At 44.3% G+C, this 24,782-nt stretch overlaps 1 protein-coding gene across 7 annotated transcripts in view; it reads left to right on the forward strand.

Moving 5' to 3' along the window:
* Nucleotides 1-24,782, forward strand: part of fhit (fragile histidine triad diadenosine triphosphatase) — a 194,734-nt gene that overhangs the window by 73,816 nt on the left and 96,136 nt on the right. For all 7 annotated transcript variants that reach the window (XM_048255823.1, XM_048255825.1, XM_048255826.1 and 4 more), the window contains one exon: nt 488-624. In XM_048255823.1, the coding sequence (XP_048111780.1) occupies nt 519-624 (106 nt within the window). In that variant the 5' untranslated portion in view covers nt 488-518. The remainder of the gene's footprint in view (nt 1-487; nt 625-24,782) is intronic.

A 24,782-nucleotide genomic window follows, 5' to 3' on the forward strand; every position in this document is an offset into this window, starting at 1 on the left:
CGTTGTTAGGCACAACGCACTAGCGGAGTGCCTAAAATCCCCCTTAGCTGTTGTAGAATCAGCGTAACCTACCGACCCGAGTGGCTTATTGCTTTTCTAAAACTGTTGCTATAAATACCTGGCAAAGTTTCACAAAGTAAAGGCAAAGCAACGAGAAATGTAACGATTTATTCATTGATAATCATTCCACCAAGAAATATATTTCCTCTGTCTGAATGGTTGCCAAGCAACGTCGAGACGCAGCTACTTTAACTTTTGTATCAAGTTATGGTAGCGCAGTAATATAGAACGGAATGCGGCCAAGGTGTATGTTTGTGCTGGATTTTACAACGGCATCAAACACGATTCAGTCAACCATAATCAAGGACCGGAACTATCAGTTTTAGAATATTCTTTTGCTTATTGGCTACCACTCCTATTCTGTCGCTCCTTTGTTCTGTTTTGAATAAATGTTTTTTTTTTCCTTTTTGCCTTTCATCTCTTTCAGCAGTGACATTAACTTCTTTGACTACAACACCATGACTACTCTCCGCTTTGGACAGCACGTCATCAAGGCCTCGGCTGTCTTCCTTCAGACAGAGCTGTCGTTCGCCTTGGTCAACCGCAAACCAGTGGTGCCTGGACGTATCCTTCCGTGTCAGCTGTAGCGTGAACAAAAAGTGTCGACTGAATGTTCCAATTCAGCACCAAGTAAGAAAGACTCACTCTCACTTCTTGCCTATTTCTGTCTCTTTTTCCTTCTTATGCTCTCTCTCTCTCTCTCTCTCTCTCTCTCTCTCTCTTTTCAATCTGCCTGTCTTTCTCTCCCTCCCTGGCTCTCTCTCCCTCTCCCTCTCCCTCTCCCTCTCCCTGTCTGTCTCTCCCTCTCCCTCTCCCTGGCTCTCTCTCTTCTGTTTCTCTTAGCTCTCAGTGGAACATTGTGTGCGTAATGGGTTGTGGTTGCTCAGCAACAGTTTGTTCTTAGTTAAGTTCATTTTGACCCTAATGGAGGTCACACAAACAGATGTTAACAGCAGAACAAGAGGAGGAAGTTTTCAGGTAAAGTTTTGCCCAAGAAAAGGTTGCATAAGTGCTTATAAAGTTTGGTGTTGTGTGTAAAGACAGTCACTTTCTTTGTTATGGATAGAGGCACAACTGAGAGCCCAATCACTGTCAATTGTTCTTTAATGTCTCTCTTCCTGTGTGAAAAACTCAATGCTTTTGTCTATTAATCTTACTTCTCAACGTCCAAATGCAAACCTTGCATACATTTGCATGATTTTCATTGCTGATTTGTTTGAAAAATGTGCTTATTCTCTTTTTGGAATAATAATAAGTCTTCGACCCTGTGCTTGTGTTCCTCAAGTGCTACTCTACCTTATGCAACCTCTATGTTTAGATTAACTTCAGACGGGGGGGATTATTCAGTGTTAATGCCTCAGTCTAAAGAGAGGCAACTGCCTTCTCAGGCCACAAGGAATATATTATCATGATTTAATCATAGCACTCTACATGAAATGATATAATGCTGCCTAGGAGGAGAAAGAGAAAACTTTCAAATGATAGCAGGCAAACTTTGAGCCTTGTGTCTCTTTGTATCACCACATTTCAACATATTTGTGTGTGCGTGTGTGTGCGCGTGTGTGCGCATGTGTGTAAAATGTGAACAAGTAATGGCAAAGACAGTCATAGTAGACATTACAGAAAGGTTACACCAATAATTGCTCTGTCCAGAGAGGCCTGGCTACTGAAATTTGATTTGATTGCAAAGCACAAACTCCCTGCATCAATAAAAGTGATTTTCTTTACTTTTACACTGCAAATGAGGGCTTTTTAACAAATGACTGCAAATCATCAGCTTCTAATATAATGTGATGTTATGTATTTTGAAGCCAAGGATACAGCATCATCCACCATAATTTGCCAATGAAAAAGCAAACACATTATTAATGCTTAAACTCTGGCAATTGGACATTCTAATGTATGTAAACATTATGATCAAAACATTATTCTGTGGATAAAATTCAAATATAGTTATAATGAGTCATGTTTCTTTCTATCTGCATAATCAGGTACCAAGAGAAGGCAGGCCACATTACCATAAAACAAATTAACAAACTCACAGTGGATTCTCTCAGTTTCCAGGTATTAAAAATCTAGGTCTTTAAATGCTTCCGAAAACAGCCACTCTTAGTACATTATTAAAAAAACATTTATGAATTATATCATGAATAAAAATGCATGCCACAATTATCTGAAAATAGCCTCTATATAGCTATCCGCTACACAAAAATTAAAGTCTTTGACCCTGAAAACAGGCACAACATAAACAGCACTCAGCCCTAGTCTACTGGAATCCAAAATACTAAACATAATCTATGTTGCAGTTATGCTTTCATTTCAGAGAAACAGAACTCTACCTTATATAAAACACATAATGCAAGGTACCCTGTATTGGACTATGGTTTCAGAACTGTGGCTGTAATAGGCTTTTACTGCTTCAGCGCAGCAGCATCATTTCACTTCTCTTGACATGTCCCCTCACTAGTTGTCACATAAAGTATGTGAGATATGAAAGAGCATGCACACATACACACACACACAGTCCAAAACATTCCTTTACAACATGGAAGGAGTTGTGGAACAAGATGAGACCACCATATGCACCACCATAGTGATCTTTTATGTGGTCAGAAACTGAAAGGTCCGTTTTGAGGTCAAAGGTCAGGGACAAACTGGTTTTATATCTTTGATTTTATATATTTGGTTTTATATCTTTGGTTTTGTATCTTTGGTTTTATATGTGAGGTTAATGGGAGATTTTATGTAGATTAGCGTAGGGATTAGCAATTAGTCAATTAGCACTTCAGGTAGATGTACTGTATAACACCTCACTGGCCTTTGTTAAATAGACTTTGGGCCTGTCCACACGGAGACGCTTTTTAGGTTAAACGCAGAGGTTTTGCTTCGTCTTGGCCGGGCGTCCAAACGAATCCTGTAAACGCACTGCCCGAAACCGCACTTTTCTGAAACCTGGTCCCAGAGTGGAAAAATCTGTAACCGTAAATATCACAACTGGTGCTGCGCAGCGCCGATAGCTTATGACTTGGTGGACTGAACACTGTTTTTCCTGGTGTTTTTTTATGCATTCTAGCTACTGTCAGTGACGTGAGAGAACTTAAGTTATTAGGAAAGTGCGGTGTAAGTTTAGGCTACATTAATTTGTGCATAGTGCCAGTGTCATTCATTTATTTTACATGTCTTACAACATATATACATGCATTCACAGTCGAGTGAAATCAGATATAAGCATACAAAGACGCTTAGAACTCACGTTAAGCCGATGGTAGCACACTGAATGCAAATGCGCGATTTGATGCAGGCAAACTTATTGACTGTTACTAACGAAGGTTTTATAGCAATATTATAAATGTGGCGACAGAATAGCCTAGAACTTAGGTAAGCCTTGCGTTTAGTAGCCTAATTGCGGTGATAGCCAAAACTAATGTGAATCAAGGACTATCCTACAACCAAAGAAAGTAAAGGTGATTAGTAGGCCTACCTGCTTTAGCCAAATAAAGGACGGGACTGCACCCTTCACAAACTGTAAAATAAAGTTTATTAGTTTTACAGTTGACAGTTCACCATCAGTCCACACAAACAATTCTGGTTTCCTTGCTCTAGCCATTTTCGTAAGTAGCCTATTCTGTCTGTTTGTAAAGCGCATAAGTTTTGGTCAATTTATGTAAAGAAACAGTGCCACCTATAGGCCTGGGGTATGAAGAAGCGATGTTGAGTCGTGTTGAGATGGATCCGTTTGGACGCAAATATTCTTGATACGGTTCCAGGGAAGACGGAGGAAAAAAAGATCGGTTTGGTACGTGTGGACTAGGCCTTTGTTTTGAAAGAACTGTAGCTGTAATGACAACAACCATTCATATAAAACAAGACCCCCAAATGGAATTACCATATTTTTGTAATCCTATTAAAATTCATAATTAGTTGAATTGTCTGCCGTCGTCCCAAGGATGTATACATTTTCTGGGCAGTGGAGGAAGGGAGTTTCACATTTCATTCTGAAAGCATTACTCTTGTTAAAGCACGTTAGTAGACACACCCAAGGAGCAGTATTACAATATTATGTGGCTCTTTTGTGTTTTGAAATATAGCCTGCAGGTGGACGCTGAACGCTACGCGCCTCCTTTCTCTGATAAATGTCAACTAGAGTCAGATATGTCTCCCAGTCAATGCGTTCTGAAGTAGATCAAACAGAAGCAATGTGCACTGTAGCATTCAGAAGGGGTCAAGCGAACTGTAGGCCAGCTTTAATTAAATCTGAAAGCCGTCTGTAGCTTTTAAACTGGCAGCCCTCTCAGCAAACAGCTATCTGAAATAAAGACAAAAAGACAAAAGTTAATTAAATACAACATGAAACTTTCATTGACAAGCTGTTTTCCACCTACAAGGTTTAAGCTTTGGTCAGCACATGATGGCTGAAGCCGGACCGATGCATTTCCATTTCCTGTAGTCAGACGGAGAGCTCGTTTACAGATACTGTGTGATCTCTCCTCCTAGTTATCTTCTTTAAAACTTTGTTTGTGGAGGTGGTTTGCTGTAGGGTAGCTTTGTTGTAGATGTTTTTTAGCCTTATTCCTCTCTCAGATATAGTTCTTTCATCATTTGTCGTAAACATGCGGAAAAATACCTGACCTGTGGGCAATGGAGGCTTGGCTTTTACACTTTTTTTTCCCTCCTGTTAAAGCGAAATTGCCCATAGCATTTCAGGAGCTTGTTTGTAAACCTTCCGAAGTCGCCATGTCCATGTACACGGGATAAATAAATAGCTAATTCTGTTAGGTAAGCAAGTAGGAAATCTCTGCATTGTGAATACGCTCTAACACTGCTGTTAGGTAAGCAAGTAGGAACTCTCTGCATTGTGAATACGCTCTAACACTGCTGTTAGGTAAGCAAGTAGGAACTCTCTGCATTGTGAATACGCTCTAACACTGCTGTTAGGTAAGCAAGTAGGAACTCTCTGCATTGTGAATACGCTCTAACACTGCTGTTAGGTAAGCAAGTAGGAACTCTCTGCATTGTGAATACGCTCTAACACTGCTGTTAGGTAAGCAAGTAGGAACTCTCTGCATTGTGAATACGGCTCTAACACTGCTGTTAGGTAAGCAAGTGGAACTCTGCATTATTGAATGCGGCTCTAACACTGCTGTTAGGTAAGCAAGGTGGGAACTCTGCATTGTGAATGCGGCTCTAACACTGCTGTTAGGTAAAGCAAGTAGGAACTCTCTGCATTGTGAATGCGGCTCTAACACTGCTGTTAGGTAAGCAAGTAGGAACTCTCTGCATTGTGAATACGCTCTAACACTGCTGTTAGGTAAGCAAGTAGGAACTCTCTGCATTGTGAATACGCTCTAACACTGCTGGTGGAGCATGAAGATTTGTTTAGGAGTTTGTTGTTATTGTTGTTGTTGTTGAGCCTGTCTCCCTCTTTCTCTCTCTCTCTCTCTCTCTCTCTCTCTCTCTCTTTGTCTGTGTGTGTGAGTGTGTGAATGTTGTGACCATGTGATGAAGAGCTGTTTTGCACTCTCCGTCTGATGGCCTCCGACAACTCTCTAGTTACATGACAGATTGTCAACTTCTCAGCTTCTCCCGTTAAACATTGTCATGTGTCTTAACTCTTCTGTGATTGGTGCCCTGTGATCTCTGCCCCCCCTCCCCTTCTCCCTCACTTCTCGTCTTCAGACAACCCAGGCCAGAGCAAAGCGGAGCCCCTGGCGTGCTTATCCCTGCTTGTCCAGTCGGCTGCGTGGATCACTGTGCCTCTGTGCCGCCAACCATATGAGAGAGAGAGAGAGAGAGATAAAGAGAGAGATACAGAGAGAGAAAGAGAGAGAAAGAGAGATGGACACAGAGAGGGCAAGACGGAGATGAAAAAAGGGAGGAGGAGGAGGGGATAATCAGGTCATTGGATATTCTGAGCTGGAGGAAGAGCAGAGCATCGACCTTTTCATCTTCAGCGTGTGTGTGTCCATGGGAGGCTGTGTGGGAGATGAGCGCCACCAGCGTCTCGCATGTCTCCGCCAAAGCCCACTCATATCACCGCCATGACAGGCCGCAGCTAGCTAGGCAATCCTGGGGTGCTTGGTGTGTGTCTGTGGAGTGTGGAGGCTGGGGAGTGTGTGTGTGTGTGTGTGTGTGTGTGTGGAGGCTGGGTAGTGTGGAGGCTGGGTAGTGTGTGTTTGTGTGTCTGTGTAAGGGTGGTGGTGGTGTTGGACTAGTGGCGAGGGTGACTTTCGAGAGAGTTTTCTGAATTTTTGTCCAGGAGTAATACAGAGTGTCCTCATGTTCCCCTGGATGTCTTCCCAGCCCCCACCCCCCCACACACACACCACCCCACCCCTACTCACACCACCATTCCACCCTCACATATTCTGACCATGAAACATTTATTCTGTCATGCATGCTTTTTCATTTAAAGGCAATTAATTTTTCACAGGCAGTTTCAAAAAGGCCTCACAGCACAATTAGTGGGGGGAGGAAGGACTTCATCTTAGGTGTTTGTTTAGATGATTCTACCTCCCCCGTCTCATGTTTGAAAGAACAAAAAAAGATCTTCCATTTGCATTTTTCATGAAGGCTAAATATTTTAAGACATTACATTAGGTATCTAATTAAAGGTTTATATGCATAGTTCTCTTTACTCCTTTGGAGTGCAAATGCCTTTTGAAAACATATGGGCACATATATATCCTCTCTCTCACTAAATAATTATTTTTCTCTTCATGCTTGCTTCTTTCATCTCTTTTATTTCTGTTAAATTAATAGATTTGTATAAACTAGTTGATGGAGGAAGCCCGCACAGTTATTCTGTAAACTCAAACTCAAAATCAAACTAGACCTCTGTCTGTGTAGCTTTACTTCAGAGTGTGGCCTTGTTAGATGAAATGAGGAGGTGTGTGGAATCTCACTGGAACTGAATCAACCATGATGACAATGTGGCAGAGGTCACTAACGTAGCTTTTCTCCATTATGGCAAAAATGTTGGTCAATATTGAGATCAGGATTTATAACTCAAAATAAAATGAGAGCATGTTTCAAAACATTTTTCATAATCGTCGGAAGTCACCATTTTTGCTAAATTAATAAATGTAGATGTACCGGTAATAATTTCTGATTAATCAGCTAATTTGATTTAATTGCACAGCCCAACTAGCAGATTTTGTGAGTTTAATCAGAGGTGGCTGTGATCTATTCTCGAGCACACTGAGGTGTGCATGGCTGTTTGCACACTGAGGTGCGCATGGCTGTTTGAGGAGTGCATGGCTGTTTGCACACTGAGCTGCGCATGGCTGTTTGAGGTGTGCATGGCTGTTTGAGGTGCGCATGGCTGTTTGAGGTGTGCATGGCTGGTTAAGGTGCGCATGGCTGTTTGAGGTGCGCATGGCTGGTTAAGGTGCGCATGGCTGTTTGAGGTGTGCATGGCTGTTTGAGGTGCGCATGGCTATTTGAGGTGCGCATGGCTGTTTGCACACTGAGGTGCGCATGGCTGTTTGAGGTGCGCATGGCTGTTTGAGGTGCGCATGGCTGTTTGAGGTGCGCATGGCTGTTTGAGGTGTGTATGGCTGTTTGCACACTGAGGTGTGCATGGCTGTTTGAGGTGCGCATGGCTGTTTGAGGTGCGCATGGCTGGTTAAGGTGCACATGGCTGTTTGAGCTGCGCATGGCTGTTTGAGGTGCGCATGGCTGTTTGCACACTGGGGTGCGCATGGCTGGTTAAGGTGTGCATGGCTGGTTAAGGTGCGCATGGCTGTTTGAGGTGCACATGGCTGTTTGAGGTGCGCATGCCTGTTTGCACTCAGTTCAGTCCAGCATTATTGAGCAGGACTGTTCTAAATGGACCCCGAGTCCCTCTTAGGAGACCGAATAGATCAAAACTATACATGTGCAGCATGGGAAACTGACACAGTCAAAGTATGAATGATTTAAACCTCTCCCATTCCTCCACACAGTGTCAAGTCTACTATTTCATAAGTGCATTTCAAGAGGCAATGGTATAAAACCCTTGCAGACGTGTCTAATTAGTCTATAATTAAATGAAAACCCAGACAGAGGACAAGCTTATACTCCGGAGGAAGCAACTACTGTCCCAAACACCACTTCAAAACAACTCGTAATAAATATCATAGCCTAAACAGCTTTATGTAACAAGACCCAAATAGCAGTCGTGAGTAAATGAGCCAGATCACCAGCCAGACCATCAGCCTGAGGCAGGTGGACACAGACCGACCCACTCCTAACTCCCCTCTCATGTCACTAAATGGCTCTCAGTATAGCAATAACATAATGCTGTACTGTGCAATCTGTTTCACAATTCCTGGAGAATTGCCTTTACATTTAGAGGTGTTTGCATATATGTAACATGCTTGTTGAGTCATATTCATCTCTATGGTCGTCTGGCCCTGGGCCAGGAGTGAACAGTTGATGAGATTGGAATATGTGAGATGTCTGAATGTGGATATTGTGCCTCCTGCACAGATATCCAACTTGTTCACATTCATTAAAACATCTGCCATGTTACAAATGTGCACAGGTTAGAATATTTGTATTCATCCAGAAATGTAGGCAGGTCCTTTAATAGCGGGTAAAGACTGCAGCGATATTTCATAATTAGAATGATGTCCACTGAATTACATGTCAAAAGGCCTCTGCAGACACAGTGATATTAGGGAAATGCCAGGAATTCCATACTTTGTCCTGTTCCTTGGCTGATCTGATCCCCTGTACAAATGCCTTCTTGAAGGTTGAACATTTCAGTGCAGCATGAACTGTTAAACAAGGTTCCCTGCTGAAGATGCTTACTACGGCTCTATAATAAAGAAGACTTTTATTATAGATCACTGGTGCTTGCATGCAAATATTTGACCCCTTTGACAGTGACTGATTGCTAATGGTAGTGGTGGGGGAGTCCCAACCAAGCATTAACATGTCATTATTCATCATTTAATATCAAGAGACTGGACTGGCTCTGTCCTCCTACAGTGGTGAATTAAATTAGCACAAATAGGAACTGAATGCTGAGGTATGACATTGCAGAGTGTATATATCTACTTTGGGTCTCTTTTCCTGTCTTCATTTTTGGCCATAAAAAACATAGAGGTTTGAAAAAAGTTAACTTTTAGTTGTTTATATTCACTGTTGTTTAAAGCAATTAAATGTATTCAGTTTTAGCATTAATATGCATAATGTATCTTTCAATTTTCAAGTAGTCTCCAACCATCTCTAACCAAATACAGGTGGGTCTCAAAGGTGAAAAACTTAATCCCCCCTAATTTAAATAAAAAGTGAATCTTTCATATATTCTAGATTCATTACATATAGAGTGAAATATTTCAACCCATTTTCTGTTTTTGTGTCAATGAGTATGGCTTTCAGCTCATGAAAATCAAAAATTAGTTTTTCAAAATATTAGAATAAAAATCAGGGTTCCCACGGGTCATGGAATTTCTGGAATATCATGGAAATTTGATAAAGTCTGGGAATTGTGTAATGTACTTGCCAAAATATATTTCCAGGCAGAATTGGTGTATACCTGGTAATTAGCTTTACTGCTGCTTAAGTGATGGTGGTTAGCCCAACTTTGTTTATTCAAAGTGAATTTATTCATCTCTCATTCTAAAAAAAAGTCAAAGATTATTCAGCTACTCTGAAATCTTTGGTCGGTATATTGTACGATTCATTCTATAGTAGGTAATGGAAATTCAATTTTTTTGTCAGGGAAAAGTCATGAAATTTTACACATTCTGTTAAGTGTCATTCGGTTTTTGTCATAACAAGTTAGGTTTAGGGTTAGGGTTCATGTATCATGACAGTGTCATCGGTAAAGTGTTACTGATTCACTTTTTGAAATAAATTAGGGAGAAAAAAAATGAAATTTTTCAGGATATTCAATTTTTTTGAAACCCACCTGTATATCACCATGAAAAGTTGCAAAAACTTGCTTTGTGGTTTGTTGAAGGGAAAGAAACTTTTTTTTATAGCATGACTTCAAAATAGTTATGGAAAAGTCTTCCATCTGATTGCATCAGTTTTGCTAGCCATCTGCTAGCCTGCTAGCCATCTGTCCATCCATCCATTGTTCTCTCTGACCAGTCTGTGTTAATACTGGCAGCACCATGGACATCCCTGACATTCATCTCCCCAGCTTCTTCTTCCAGCCTTCCCTCAGATGTGTCCATCACTTCTCTGTGAGGCAGGACACTAAGGGCCCATCTCAATTCTCTGTTTTACCCCTTCCCATTCCCCTATCCCTTCATCTTACCCCTAGCCCTTGTCCCTCGAAATGGAGTGGCAAGACATCGGGGTGAAGAATATTCCCCTTGGAAATGAGATACCACTAGCCAACCATAAGGGAGAGCTGGATGATTGAAACACTTGAATTAACATAATTTACTGAGATCGTACCACACTGAAAGCTAATATTTTGTCACTAGCAACCTGTCTTCTGTCAAATAGGCTATAATTGCAATTCAGCTCGGAATAAAACCGTTCAGGAATTATTTCAACAACAGTTGAACGTGCCTATGTTCGTTCGCAGCCTACCTTGGTCCGGGTGAATGAAACAGGGATGGGGGACAAAATAAACATGCAGTTTGCTATGTAAACATCCCACAACTCCTTTGATATTTTACAATAATATCCAAATGGTCGTTACTTGACATCAGAAGCAATCGCCTATGCGAGGAGTCGGCAGCAGTAGGCCTATGCAGCATTCATATCAGACGAGCGGTAAAAAAGTTCAGCGAATTTAGCTGCTGTTGGACTTTACATTTCTGACATGGTATGCTGCCAATTCGCGGGGTAGACATGGAAATATGAGAATTGAGATAGCCCTTCGTCTCACGTGCACGCGCAAAACTAAGGGGAAGGGGAAGGGGTAAAATAGAGAATTGAGATTGGCCCTTAATCCCCCTCAGATGTGTCCATCACTTCTCTGTGAGGCAGGACACTTATTCCCCCTCAGATGTGTCCATCACTTCTCTGTGAGGCAGGACACTTATTCCCCCTCAGATGTGTCCATCACTTCTCTGTGAGGCAGGACACTTATTCCCCCTCAGATGTGTCCATCACTTCTCTGTGAGGCAGGACATTTAATCCCCCTCAGATGTGTCCATCACTTCTCTGTGAGGCAGGACACTTATTCCCCCTCAGATGTGTCCATCACTTCTCTGTGAGGCAGGACACTTATTCCCCCTTCGCTGCATTGCTGCTCTGCCCTTGAGCTGTTTCCTCCATTGGCCATGCCTGAGTCACTTCCCTGGGGAGGTACCCATACCAGATGCGCCCACCAATCACACGGCTTCTCTCCCCACGAGGAAATCGCAGCCAGCCTTATTTCTCACCTTGTCACTAGGTGAGGTCCGAGGTGCCCACAGACTTGCCCTCTCGCTCTTGTACCCATAGCTGAAAGTTGGTACATAGAATAAACAAACTGGAAAACCTTGAGCTTCACCCAACGTGAGGTTTAGCTCCTACAGACAAACTCTGCTGCTGCCTCCCCTGTGGACCTGCTTTTCCCCTTTCCATGTGTGCATGGCCCAGGGGCACTCAATCTCTTCACCCTCTAGTGTCCACAATGTCCCCTCCGCCATCATCTTCTAGTTTGAGCAGCCCACCTTTTCCAGCCGGGAGTCATGACCTCTGACCTGGAAATGCAAAAACAGCAGTTCCCTCACTGAGGGAGCTGCCCATGAGCCATTCTCTGAGGTAAATGCATTTGTGGATTGTACATGTAGGATTGATTTTCTTGGTTATGGCTCTTTTTTATAATTTTCTAATGTGAATTGCAGTGCTTTTCTCTCAACAATGTGTTTTGTTCGTTGTGGGTCATCTTGTTGTCATTTTGCAGTTTGTGTATAAAAACAACAACAAAAAAAAAACATATAGACAGCATATCTTCATCACCCACTGAAGGGAAACCATCTTGCCTATAGGACACAAAAGTAATAAGGTACCTGTTGAGCGCAGTGCTTTGATGAAGTCAGACTGTAGAATATGTAGCAGTGCGGTATGACATTTTCAGAAGAGATCGGAGACATATGATGTGTTATTATGATGTGTACAGCATACCCCGGAGCTGTGTGATCAGATTTGTTTGGAAATGAAAAGGTGATTTGAAGAAAGGGTGGTGAAAAGACAAGGGGCGAAAAACAAAAGCAGGTGCAAGTCAACACCTTAATAGTCTTTTTATGTGGGGTCTAATGAACCACAACTCTCAGTAATGGACTCCTAAAGGGGAAAGCGAACTATACATTATTATAGGAAAATGACACCCAAGACCTCATGTAGAGATGTGTGACCCTTGTTTTTCTGATATAGAATCAGGTTTGATTATTGCAAAAACTGAATGGCAATGCAAGGTATGTCACATAGATATGTAGATATGTATGGCCAGGCATGCAACACCCAAGAGCATCATAATGTGAACATTATAGAATGAATGGATGTTGGGGTTCACTAATACATAAAGTCCTAACTGAAAAATCTCCCCTTTGACCATCTACAGTATGTGTTTGGTCTATGATGCCCTCCGGTATTATAGCAGTTCTCTTATGAAGTTTGGAAATGGATACGTGAGCGCCATGGATTTCAATATATCGCATATCTCAATCTGAAGACTGAATGGTTGTAGAAATTAATTAAATTGACAATTGTCAAGATGAAATGAAAAGAAATATATGCATTCAAGAGTTTTATTATACAAATATTATTTATCTAATGCCTTAAATGAACATATTATTTTCAAATTATTCTCACTTCACTACTGCCAAAGATAATGGATTTCCAAATAATTTTTTAAAGATTCTTGTAACTCAAATGAAACTCAAATTCACTGACTGGCTACGTATTCAGCTTTACCTCACTGAATGCAGTCTTGAAATGCAATACTGTTCATAATTAAGAGTTTTAATCAGCAAAGTTCAGAAGCCAGTTCAGAAACATCAATCATCATTAACTATCAAATAGCTTGGGCTTTATAAGGCTTTTGAAAGCCATTTGTGCTAAAAAAGAGAAGAATGGCCCAAATCTGAAGGCCTTTAATAGAAAATAGACTGAAAGAACAAGTGTTGAATGCTGTGGAGGCCTGGCTGTTTAGGCTCTATGACTTGATTTACTTTCCATTGTCATTGTCGTTAAATCCTAAATGCATTTTGGCACAATTTTATATCTAATTAGTCCATTCAGATGCACACACACACACACATAATTGAAAAATCCATCTGTGCAATCCGTGGTCTGTCTCAAATGATGGCCTCACTGTGTGTAAAATACACCAGTAATGCATTGTCCTTTATGTAATGCAGGAAGTAGCATCAAGGTACTTTGCACAACGGCGTAATTGTTGCGAAACTCTATACAAGGATGTTCTTCCATCCTGAAAGTTAGTTTGCTCCTAATTTGACAGCCTAAAATTAGAATGCCTCAGAATCAGCACTGCTCACAACAGATGAGCGCCAGGATGAGAAATCCTTACTTCGTTTTTGTTTACTCACACTCACACAACGGCACACAAAATGAGGATTTGGTGGCTTGCATTTACACAATGAGCCAAGAGCTTTCTATAGCATGACTTTGGTAGTTTTTTTTTTTCTTTTTTGTCTCAGTAGAAGGTTTTTTTTTATTAATCAAGGACATTGCCAGAGAAGCAGTCTACTAAAGGCGTCTTTACGGCGCATCCAGGTACAGGCAGTAGGACGCCATGTGTACTTTCAAAAGTGTGAAGGTGAATGTTTCCCATTTGGAGAAAAAACCAAAGCGTAATATGGCGCTTTTATTCAGTAACAGTGATCTCCGAGAATCAAATCTCCACAGTGTTGGAAGCTCCATGTTCTGTATCGTTTGCTCTTGACCCTCAGCAGATAGAGGTTTGCATGGTTAACGATATGTGCTTTTACTGTCCAGTGGACTTACATTTTATGTGATTCATTTCTGTGTGTTCCTATTACTTTCCACTAACAGCAACAGTGAGCTGTCTATGCCAAATTGGTTATTTTATTAATGCTTCATTGTCATGGTAATGGTTGAGCATTTTTTGGTGGCAGCTTAATTGTGTATTGATCCCAATGATGGATGAACGGTTAATATGAAATCAAATTCTGTGTCGCTATTTTGCAAATTATTGGTTCCTGATAGTGTGAAAATGGTAATGAAAGCTTGTAAAAGCCCATAAATATTTGGGGAGTCAGGAGAGAAGAGTGATACACGGTATTATAGTAATTACATACCCCCGCCCTCGCGGAGGCAATGACGCCATGCTATTGGTTATTGCACCCGGTTAATCAGACGTTTCTGGTGTCTGGTCTAATGCCTCCCCCACTGAGAGGACAGCCTGTAGGGGGGTATACGGGGGGGGGTGGGATGCTCTCTCTGATTGCTTCTCTTTCATCAGTCTGTCAGAGCCATGGCGGACCACTAACAGGTCCAGTGACCTCCAATCCTCGAGGTCGTCTCTCCATGGTTCGCCTCATCAGTCACAAGTTTACTTTGCATGGGATGATGGGCCACTTCTTGGTTGTCAATATTTGCCTCGCTCTGACATTTTTGTAGTGGATCATCACATTTTGTTTTGGTGGGTATAAATGGAAAGCCATTAATCTAGTGTTCTCAGCTCCTGCATGTGGCTTCTGTGTATGGGTGTGCACTCTTCCCTGTGGTTCTGCTTAGTGAGGGCTCATTAGTCATTAGAACAGTCCAGAGGTCAGCATTGAAGCCCTCTTTGATTCTCAGGCGTCACCAATCAAACCTAAAAGGACACACTCAAAAATAGTCAAATCTACAGATGGATAAACAAGACAATTGATCTTGATCAACGTTATTGTTTATGAACAATCTGAATCTCTCTCTCTCTCTCTCTCTCTCCTCTCTCTCTCTCCCTCTCTCTCTCTTCCCCGTCTCTCTCTCTCTCCTCTCTCTCTCTCTCTCTTGCTCTCTCTCTCTCTCTCTCCATCTCGCTTCCTCTCAATCTTTACTGTCCTGTCTAAATGAAGGCTAGAACCCCAGAAATATACTTTAAAAAAGAAAATGAGAGAAAGCCAGTTGTAGGGTGAGCCATGTTCAGCTACATGAATATCTGGCAGTGTGTCATGATGGGAGGGGCAGCCTGCCTGCGGGTTGAGGGAGACTTTGTCCAAAACTTTTAATTTGATACAACATCTGACTTGGTCCGATGAGGTATACTTCATCAGTATGTCAAAAGCGTCAAAGATAAAGTTAACCAAGCAAATGATTGCCGTGTTGTCAGGTCCATTGACTCCTTCAAAGCATAACAATGGATGTAAGTGCCTCTTTAAGGAGATTCTCATCTCTGCCCCCAAATCCCCTTCTCGGAACCCCTGAATTGTGCATGTACAGCATTAATTAATATGACCAGGGTACCGTGTAATTGGCTTTTTTTGTGTACACTGTTGTGCCTCATAATTCAAATCACCTTAGGGCAATTTTTTAGCGTTTTTAACAGACTTACCCCCAATATTTAATGATTTCCCCACCTGGAGTCCTAATGGAGGAATCCACCATGTGGAGGTGGGCTGGCCTGCTTACTCACCACAGACATGGACAGTGGACACTTTTGCCGCTCTTGTCGGTCGATCACCCCGGAACGTCCTGCTTAGCAGTAGGATTTGCATTGACACAATCTGATTGGCACCCCACTGGACAGCTTTCATCTTGCGCTCTTGGAGGGCTTGGGCAAAAGCGTGGCAGCGCATGGACACACGTGCCCGGGCAATGCAGGCCTGGCGCAGCCATCTCCACATGCCCGCACTATCCTGAGCCAGAAAAATCAAAGTCAATCTGGTGGAGCTTTTCCCTTTCCAGGTTTGATTTTGCCCCCACTGGGAAATAAAGTATCGGCTTCCATGAGAAATTACATTTTTTTTTGGACATAGTCTCGTTTATTCATTTCACTTCCACGCTCTTTCACTTGTGTAATGGAGGGCAGAAAACTATGATTACATGTGGAACCTCAGCGATGGCATGATTAAATATAGATTATGATATGTGAAAATGCTATGATTACTTTGAGAGATTTCATATAGACATAATGAAGCTATTTTTTTTGTTATTACTTTCTCATGCTTTCCTTTTGGAAATGAGGTGGAGGCACATACAAATGTTTGCAGCAAATATATATATTATTGTAAATATCCAGGTTTTGAATTCCACTTTAAGTAAAATATTTGCTAATTTTCACTTCTTTTTACATTCGCCAGCACCAACTCTTGCCTTTATAATGAGACTTCTTTCCATACAGTACAACAGACTGGCAAGTTTATAACAACGTACTTTATTATGGATTTTTAAATTTTCTTTTCTTGTTGCTTTCTCTCTATCCTTTTAAGTCCTGGAAAAAAAACACTCTTTGATATCCACCCAGAAAAAAAAAAAAAAAAAAACCTGAGCATCTGGGAGATGTGAAGAAAGAAACAGCATTTGAATCACTTGCCTTTGAAACTCCCCCCCCCAAAAGCACACTCTGTGAAAGTCAACAAAGTACGGCGCAAAGTTGACACAAGCTCCGTCTCCAGACTCTGCATTTCAGTGACTCCCAAGTTTCTCCAAAGCCTGAGCGCCGAATGACCGCAGCCACGGGCTGGGAGAAAGGGAACGCGGAGCGGCCAGTGGAGGCCTGTGGGGGATTGGCAGGCGTTGGGAGTGGATTGGGGGCGGGGGAGGGGGTGGCTGCTGCTGGTTCGCTGGCTGGACGGGTTATCAGTCGTTTGGATAACGAACATGCAGAATCCCGCCACCAGTCTGTCACAAGGCGCCAGGGTAGATTGCTTTGGCATGTCGAGGCGTGATGCCTCTGTTGGGCGAAATTAATTCTGTGAATGTTAAGCCGGCACGGCGTGGACCCCTGTGATAAGCTGATCATAAGTGGAGGGATTTATGATACACCATTAAATATCTTTGTTTATTCTTTTGACTATTATTATATTATATATTGACTATTATTATTATTATTATATATATTATTGACTAATATTATATTATATTATATTATTATATTATATTATATTATATTATATTATTATTAATATTATTATATATTGACTATTATTATATTATATTATTATATTATATTCCCCCCTCTGGGAAGAGGTACAGAAGCCCTCCCGGCCCCACCAGACTCACCAACAGCTTCATACACCAACAGCTTCCCCCTGCACCCTCAGGCTAACATAGGATGACCCTGAATGGCTGCCTTGCACCCCACTCCCCCTGCACCCCTCAGCCACTTAACATCCCTGGACTTTGGACCCACAATGGCTGCCTTGCACTCCACCTGCACTACTCCACTTGCACTACTCCACTTGCACTACTCCACTTGCACTACTCCACTTGCACTACTCCACTTGCACTACTCCACCTGCACTACTCCACTTGCACTACTCCACTTGCACTACTCCACTTGTACACTTGCACACTTTGCAACTTGTTGTTGTCCTGTTGTCCTGAAAACACAACACTTCTGCTGCTCTTACATAACTTGCACCACTATGCCACTTGGTTACTAAGGTCAAACAGAACTACCTCAGCCATTTACAAGTACAGCAGCAGGATATGCTAACTTTGAATAATATGGTATGGTGTGTTTGAGGATATGCCTAACATTGAATAATATGGTATAGTGTGTGTTTGAAGCTACAATCGTCATCACTAAGCCATATGAATGGTTCAAGTGAAATAGACATGGGCTGTGGTGTGTCTGGAATGGGCCCATACTGTACAACCCTGACTACAGATGTGATTACAGTAGAAGAGTGTGTGATGTCAGTTACTGTACAGTTTTATCTGGTGACTTATTTTTTACTTCTAGCCATTGTTTTTTTGTGCATATAAAACATTATATCTGTCATTAAATATGTTTTATGAAGAGACAAATAACTTCTCAGTAACCAACAATGGCATTTTAGTCTTTGATTGTTTTTGTCAGATGTATTGTTTAGTTTCATGATCATTTGTGGTCATGTTAAAGTGATAGTGTGAGAGTCCTGTAGTGGTAATGCTACTCTGTTTTGGTCGTCATGGTGACTGAGCGATGCTGATCTGTCTGAGTGATCATACACGGATGTCCATCAGCACACGTTTCATTATCGGCAGAACCCCTTAGAGACACTCACTCAATAGTGTGGACGTTAGGTGACCTTACTCCTGCGTCCCTCGCTGCGGAGAGAGTGTCCTATGGCTCTCCCTCATGGCCACTCAGTGTGTGCTTGACCCCTCGTACATCTCTAAAGGGCCGATTTAACACAACGTCCTCCTGTCATACGTGTCATGACATTCGTTTCCACGGCGTCCGAAGAGAAAACCGATCGCCAGATAATGCCCCTGGTTTAATTACATAGAACTTGTCAATATGACATCGGTCAAGATGGTGTCTGTGGCCAGTCCTGTGCACACGTATTCATATTACAGGGGCATACAACTTAACTCGACTTGATACTAAGGCTATTAATGGGAGCAAAAAAGAGCAAAATCTCACTGAAGAGCACTGAAAAATTCACACCCTGCTAAAATTTCAATGTCGCTCAAGTTAGGCAACTTGTGTGGAGGCACAATGGGTAGTGGCAGACTGGCAGTGTGTGTGTGTGTGTGTGTGGAGGTGTGTGTGTGTGTGTGTGTGTGTGTGTGGATGGGGGCGGGTCCCCCCAGAGGGCCAGGGTTTGGGGAACCTCTGCAGTCATTAGAATGTCGGGCAGCTGGCAAGAGCTTGGCACGCTGGCAGGGGCTGGGCGACCCCACTGACCCCGCTCTCCACCTAATGCATGTAAATGAGCGCCAGCGGAGGGGGCCGCCCGCCGCAGGGTCCTGCAGGAGTGGGCCAGTCATTAGATGGCGAGGTCAGAGCGCCCATAATCACTTACATCTTAAAAAGGCCTGCTGCCTGACAGGCGGCCCGTGCTGACAAGCTCAGCGCTGGTGGCTTATGGGGGCCTGTTTACTGTTACTGGCCACTGCACTTGCGATGCTTGTTATTTCGCCAGGCTGTCTGTGTGTGTGTCTGTGTCTGAGTCTGTCATACCTTTTCTCTCTTTCTCCCTCTGTGTCTTTGTGTCTGTGTCTCCTTCCTCACTCAACTGTCCGTTCTGAGAGTTGATTTGTAGGAAAGGGGACACCTGCAACCAGACAGGTGTCCCACAGTGAGAAGCTCAGTGCGGAGGCTGTGCAGAAGCTCAGTGCGGAGGCTGTGCAGAAGCTCAGTGCGGAGGCTGTGCAGAAGCTCAGTGCGGAGGCTGTGCAGAAGCTCAGTGCGGAGGCTATGCAGAACTTTTTTCTGTTATCACTGCACCTGCATTGTTTGTCATTTCCTTCTCTTTGTCTCTGTCTCTCTGTTTCCCCTCCCTCTCCTCTCTCTCTCTCTCTCCCCCCCTCTCTCTCTCCCTCCCACTCCTGTTACCTTAATGCTTTCTTTTTCACTCTCCTCCTCTCTCTAGTCTTGATTCTTGAAAGAGCTGAACGTTGTTTTAAAGGGAAGTAGCATTTGTATCCTTGTAGAGAGAGCTGTGCCCACTCCATGCTGAGTGCTTGTTGTGTAGGAGAGCATCATGTGGTGATGTGCCATTGCTTCCTATTACTAATGACTCCGTCAACTGCGACAGGTGTGTGTTGATGTACCAAAATGCAGCATATGGAGAACTCAAACACAGACACACACACACGCCACACCACACGTACATGTACACATACATGTAGGAGAGACCTCTTTACCTTTTTGAAAATGTATATTCATACAACGCATAGGGATTTTTCGAGGCAGGTTTAGGGCTAAGAGTGAGTATTGGGAAATGCTGAATTGTACAGTTGGTTTAACACCCTGGAGAATACAAGGTGGACGAGAGTGGGAGGAGGGTCAAAGGATTTGGCCATTTAGCCAGCCTTGTTAGACATATCCTTGGTTCATATTGCTGTGTGTGTGTGTGTGTGTGTGTGTGTGTGTGTGTGTGTGTGTGTGTGTGTGTGTGTGTGTGTGTGCTTTATTAACTTTGTTATTAACTTTGTTAATAAAGTAGTGAAGCTAATTAAGTATTTTATACGTGAGCACATGAAACTAAACTTTAGATTTTTTTTTGCTCATGTCCCCTTAGGGTCTCCATAATGTTAAGCTTGTCATGTTATGTGATCACACTTTCAGTATTTGTGTATAATATACTGTGTCATATTTCAACAAACAATGATTTATCTCCCGTGCCTTTATATATATGTTTACACTAAATATGGCAATATTTTTTTTGATCCATCAGGGGATGGCTTTGGCAAGTAATCTCATACACACTTGCCTCACATCCATATTATTATTTGCAATAAATGAAAACAAACCCCAGGTGTTATGCAGCTTGAATATTGTCGGTGTGTGTGTGAGAGAAAAATAAATATATTGAGAGAGTGTTTACACTGTTTCCACCTTCCACTGTTTTTCCACTGTGTAAAGATGATTAAAGCTCTGAAAACAGACGAATAGAAACACGCCAGAATGAGACAAGTGACCTGTTTCACTGCACACACAGTTGAGGTGGACAAACCTCGCCTGTCATTAGACAAGTGTCCGCTGCCACCAGCTGCCATATTGCCATTAGGACTGTCGTTAGGTTCTTGGCATAGCCTCTTGCCCCTTTGTTGTGTGTATGTGGGCCCCAGGCTCTGTTCAGAGAGCTTTGGCAAGCCAGAGCCGCAGTAATGGTCTGTAAGCTGCATAAACTGTAGCAGATGCAATTTCACACCTGCAGCCGATGGAACCTGTTAAATCAGGACGTCACAGAGAAAGATCTCAGCTCCAGCTAGACTCTTACTTCCAGAACAATATTTCATGTTGATTTCATGCAGAACTCTAAGGTGCAGTCAACTAGTGGCTGTTTTGCTCTATTTTCTCCGGCTATGTTTGCGCTGTGAAAGCCGACTAAATGATAGATGTGTAGTCATGTTGAAAGGGGTTTCTGCTTGATTAGTGTGCTTGGATTCAGAGCAGACACAGTGCAAATTACACCTCTTATTGGCCACCTACAAATCATGGGACCTTCAAGTTATCAGCTCTGGTTTTATGCTCTGTGTGAATGCATTCGTGTGTGTGTGTGTGTGTGTGTGTGTATGCGTGTGTGTGTGTGTGTATGTGCGTGTGTGTGTGTGTGCGTGTGTTTGTGTGTGTGAATACATTTGTGTGCGTGTGTGAATATGTTTGGGTGTGCGTGCGTGTGTGTGTGTGTGTGAATACATTTGTGAATGTGTGTGAATATGTTTGGGTGTGTGTGTGTGTCTACATTGTGCCAGTGCATGATTCACATGGCGTTGTGTGTGCAGTAACACATGGGGTGGTGTGGCCTGTCATTTGCAGGAAGTCTTCTGTCTTGTACCAGGGCTCTTTTGCAGCCTTTGCGTCATGAGGTGTGCCTTGGGATTAAAGGAAAAAATGCCTTTGAAGCGTGCGAGGCCCTGCTATCGAGGGTGTCCTGTTTATTAATTATGACCTCCTCACATTTGGAGAATCATGCTTGATGGCGTATGTCATGCATTACGGAGGACGAGACCTTCTTTTCTTCACCCCGACCCCCCCCCCCCGCTTCGAACGCAGGCCCCCTGAACTGTGGGAGAGTGGCGTGGCTGACGGACGGTAACCTAGCGACCTAGCGACGAAGCGCTGTTTCACTCAAGCAGGGAGGAGGCGAGACGAGACAGGACGCAGGACACATAACTCCCCGCCTGCCTCACACGCACACTGCTCCACGGCGGCAGGCATCGTTTCAGAAAATTCATCTGGAGATTTCATGGTCGGGCACAACAGTCGCTGCGGCGGCTTTAAGAGCAATCTGCTGTGACATGTCACACCTCAGTGTCACAGGAATTTACAACAGCTCGCTTTGATCAATGCACTTGTTTTATTTTTCTCCCTCTTTTTCTTTCTCATTCTCTCTCTTACCCCCCTCTCCTCTCCTCCTGCATGCACAGACACAACCTTTTAGCGTATAGCTTTCCTGTCCTTATAGCTTGGCTGTCCGTGTAGTCACAGATGACTGCACACACTGTAAGCACAGGTTCTATACATTTATTGTACCTCATGGCATTGAATGGAAACATGAAGTGCTAGACTGTTACTACGCTGTAGACTGACACTGAGGGCAATGGTTAACTGAGTATACAGTAGTTGTTAGCCAGAGATGAATGGTTCAGGGGTTGCTCTGGATCTCGATGTGCCACAAAATGGAGTAAACGCACAAAGGCGCGAGACCTTCAGCTTTGAAAGTAAAGTGGAAATCTGGAATTGCCTCTCTGATGTCACAGCAGTGTCTCAACCCTACCGTGCACCACAGATAGCTGTAAATTTCCCATTGTTTGTTTTGTGCAGCAGTGTAATTGTTGTGGTTGTTGGGGGGAGGGGGGTGTCTCTGCGCTCCCTCTCTCTCCCTCCTGCTCTCACTACACACACACACACACACACACACACACACACACACACACACACTCCTTTGTGGCGCCGCTGAATGGGACGACTTCTTTTGTGGCCGCTCTCTGCAGGCTCAACGCCATGTGGAGGGGATGGAGCGCTGTGTGTGTGTGTGTGTGTGTGTGTGTGTGTGTGTGTGTGTGTGTGTGTGTGTGTGTGTGTGTGTGTGTAGTGAGGGATGCTTTCCTCTGCCTTTGTTCGCCGGACGTGGCTCGAGGCCACACACACGTGCGCTTCCAGACGAGCAGCAGGTAGACATTCCACAGGAGCGGGGCTGTCAGGCAGAAATTGGATTTTACACAACAGCCCTCCCGCCCCCAGGGTGAGGAGGAGGAGAGGAGGAGAGAAGAGGAGAGGAGAGGAGGAGAGGAGAGGAGGAGGAGGAGAGGAGGAGGAGAGAGGAGAGGAGAGAGGAGGGGAGGAGGAGAGAGGAGGAGGAGGAGAGAGAAAGGGAGGGGAGAGAAGGGAGGAGGAGGAGAGGAGGGGAGGAGGGGAGAGGAGGGGAGGAGGAGGAGAGAGGAGGGGAGGAGGAGGAGGAGGAGAGGAGGAGAGGGGAGGGGAGGAGGAGGGGAGAGGAGAGAGGAGGGGAGGGCAGAGGAGAGGCTACGGGCGATTGTTTAGAGGCTGCAGACGGGGTTTGTCTGTTTGGTGTTTCCCTGAGCGTGGTGACAGGCGCGACGTTGGTGGCACTTCACTACCCTCACACCACTGGTGGCAGTGGGAGCGGGAGGTGGTGGGGGAAAAGGGGGAGAGGACTGCACCTGTCAGAGGAGGGAGGTGGTGGGGGGAGAGGACTGCACCTGTCAGAGGAGGGAGGTGGTGGGGGAGAGGACTGCACCTGGGGAGGGAGGGGGAGGTGGGGGAAAAGGGGGGAGAGGGACTGCACCCGCTTGTGTGGCAAGGGGAGGAAAGGGGGAAGAGTGGGGCGGATAGAGGATGAGCAAGAGGACGGAGTTTACAACACGCCAACTTTGTGTCACCTCAGCGCTGGGGTGGGGTTGAGAGACAGGAGGCTGGTCATGTGCTGGTCATGTGTGGGGTTGAGAGACAGGAGGCTGGTCATGGGTGGGGTGGAGAGAAGGGAGGCTGAGTCATAGAGTGGGGTTTAGAGAGACAGGAGGCTGGTCATGTGCTGGTCATGGGTGGGGTTGAGAGACAGGAGGCTGGTCATGGGTGGGGTTTAGAGACAGGAGGCTGGTCATGTGCTGGTATGGGGTGGGGTTGAGAGACAGGAGGCTGGTCATGGGTGGGGTTTAGAGACAGGAGGCTGGTCATGGGCTGGTCATGGTTGAGGTTGAGAGACAGGAGGCTGGTCATGGGTGGGGTTGAGAGACACAGGAGGCTGGTCATGGGTGGGGTTGAGAGACAGGAGGCTGGTCATGTGCTGGTCATGGGTGGGGTTGAGAGACAGGAGGCTGGTCATGGGTGGGGTTGCAGAGGGGATATGGGGGGTCTGGTTGTGCTACTCAAGCAAACGTGGCATTCCCCTTTTGGGTTGGGGTGGTGGCGCGGGTGGTCTGGACAATGATGGACAGTGCGGTGCATGCCCAGACTCAGGAAGGTGTGTGTGTGTGTGTGTGTGTGTGTGTGTGGGTGAGATAGTGTGGTGGGTGCGATCACAGGCAGTGCAGGGGAGGTGGATGGGGCAGTTTGATGGTCCATGGGAGGCCTGGATCCTGACAGTTGCCCACCATGGCACCCGAGGCCCTGCAGCTGTGCCTGGTCGTAACGCCAGGCCTCACTGTCCACCCACCCAGCCACCCACCCAGCCAGCCAGCCAGCCAGCCAGCCAGCCAGGGTGGCATTATGCAGCACACAAACACAATTTGCACAGGCTAATTGCTGTTAATTGGAGGTGGCTGCGCTGGTCGGGTTTGGGGGGCAGGAGGTCTGGGAGATTCAGCAGCATGCTGGGTACCGCGTGCCTCTGCGCTCCAAGTAATTTAACATCATCTTTATTGCCACTGACAGACATGATTGGTAAGCTGATTGATCCAAAAGATCAACATTCTCCTTGTAATTGACAAATATATCTTTATAATTGTGGAGCAGAAGCGTGCCTGTTTAGATTATCTGTGCAGTGTGCTGGCCTGGGGTTGGCAGAGCTGTCAGTGTGCCGCCCGCGGCGGGAACAGTACCACTGCTTCAAAATAGAATCTTAAAAACCAGCAGGATGGCAAGAGTTGTCTGTCAGGCCCTTAACAGCATTGTGTGTGTGTGCTTCTGTGTGTGTGCACACGTGCATTTGTGTGTATATCTCTGCCTGTGTCTATGTCTCTGCCTGTGCGTGTGTGTG

Source organism: Alosa alosa, chromosome 10, assembly GCF_017589495.1.
Source record: "Alosa alosa isolate M-15738 ecotype Scorff River chromosome 10, AALO_Geno_1.1, whole genome shotgun sequence".
In the NCBI taxonomy this organism is placed as follows: Eukaryota; Metazoa; Chordata; class Actinopteri; order Clupeiformes; family Clupeidae; genus Alosa; species Alosa alosa.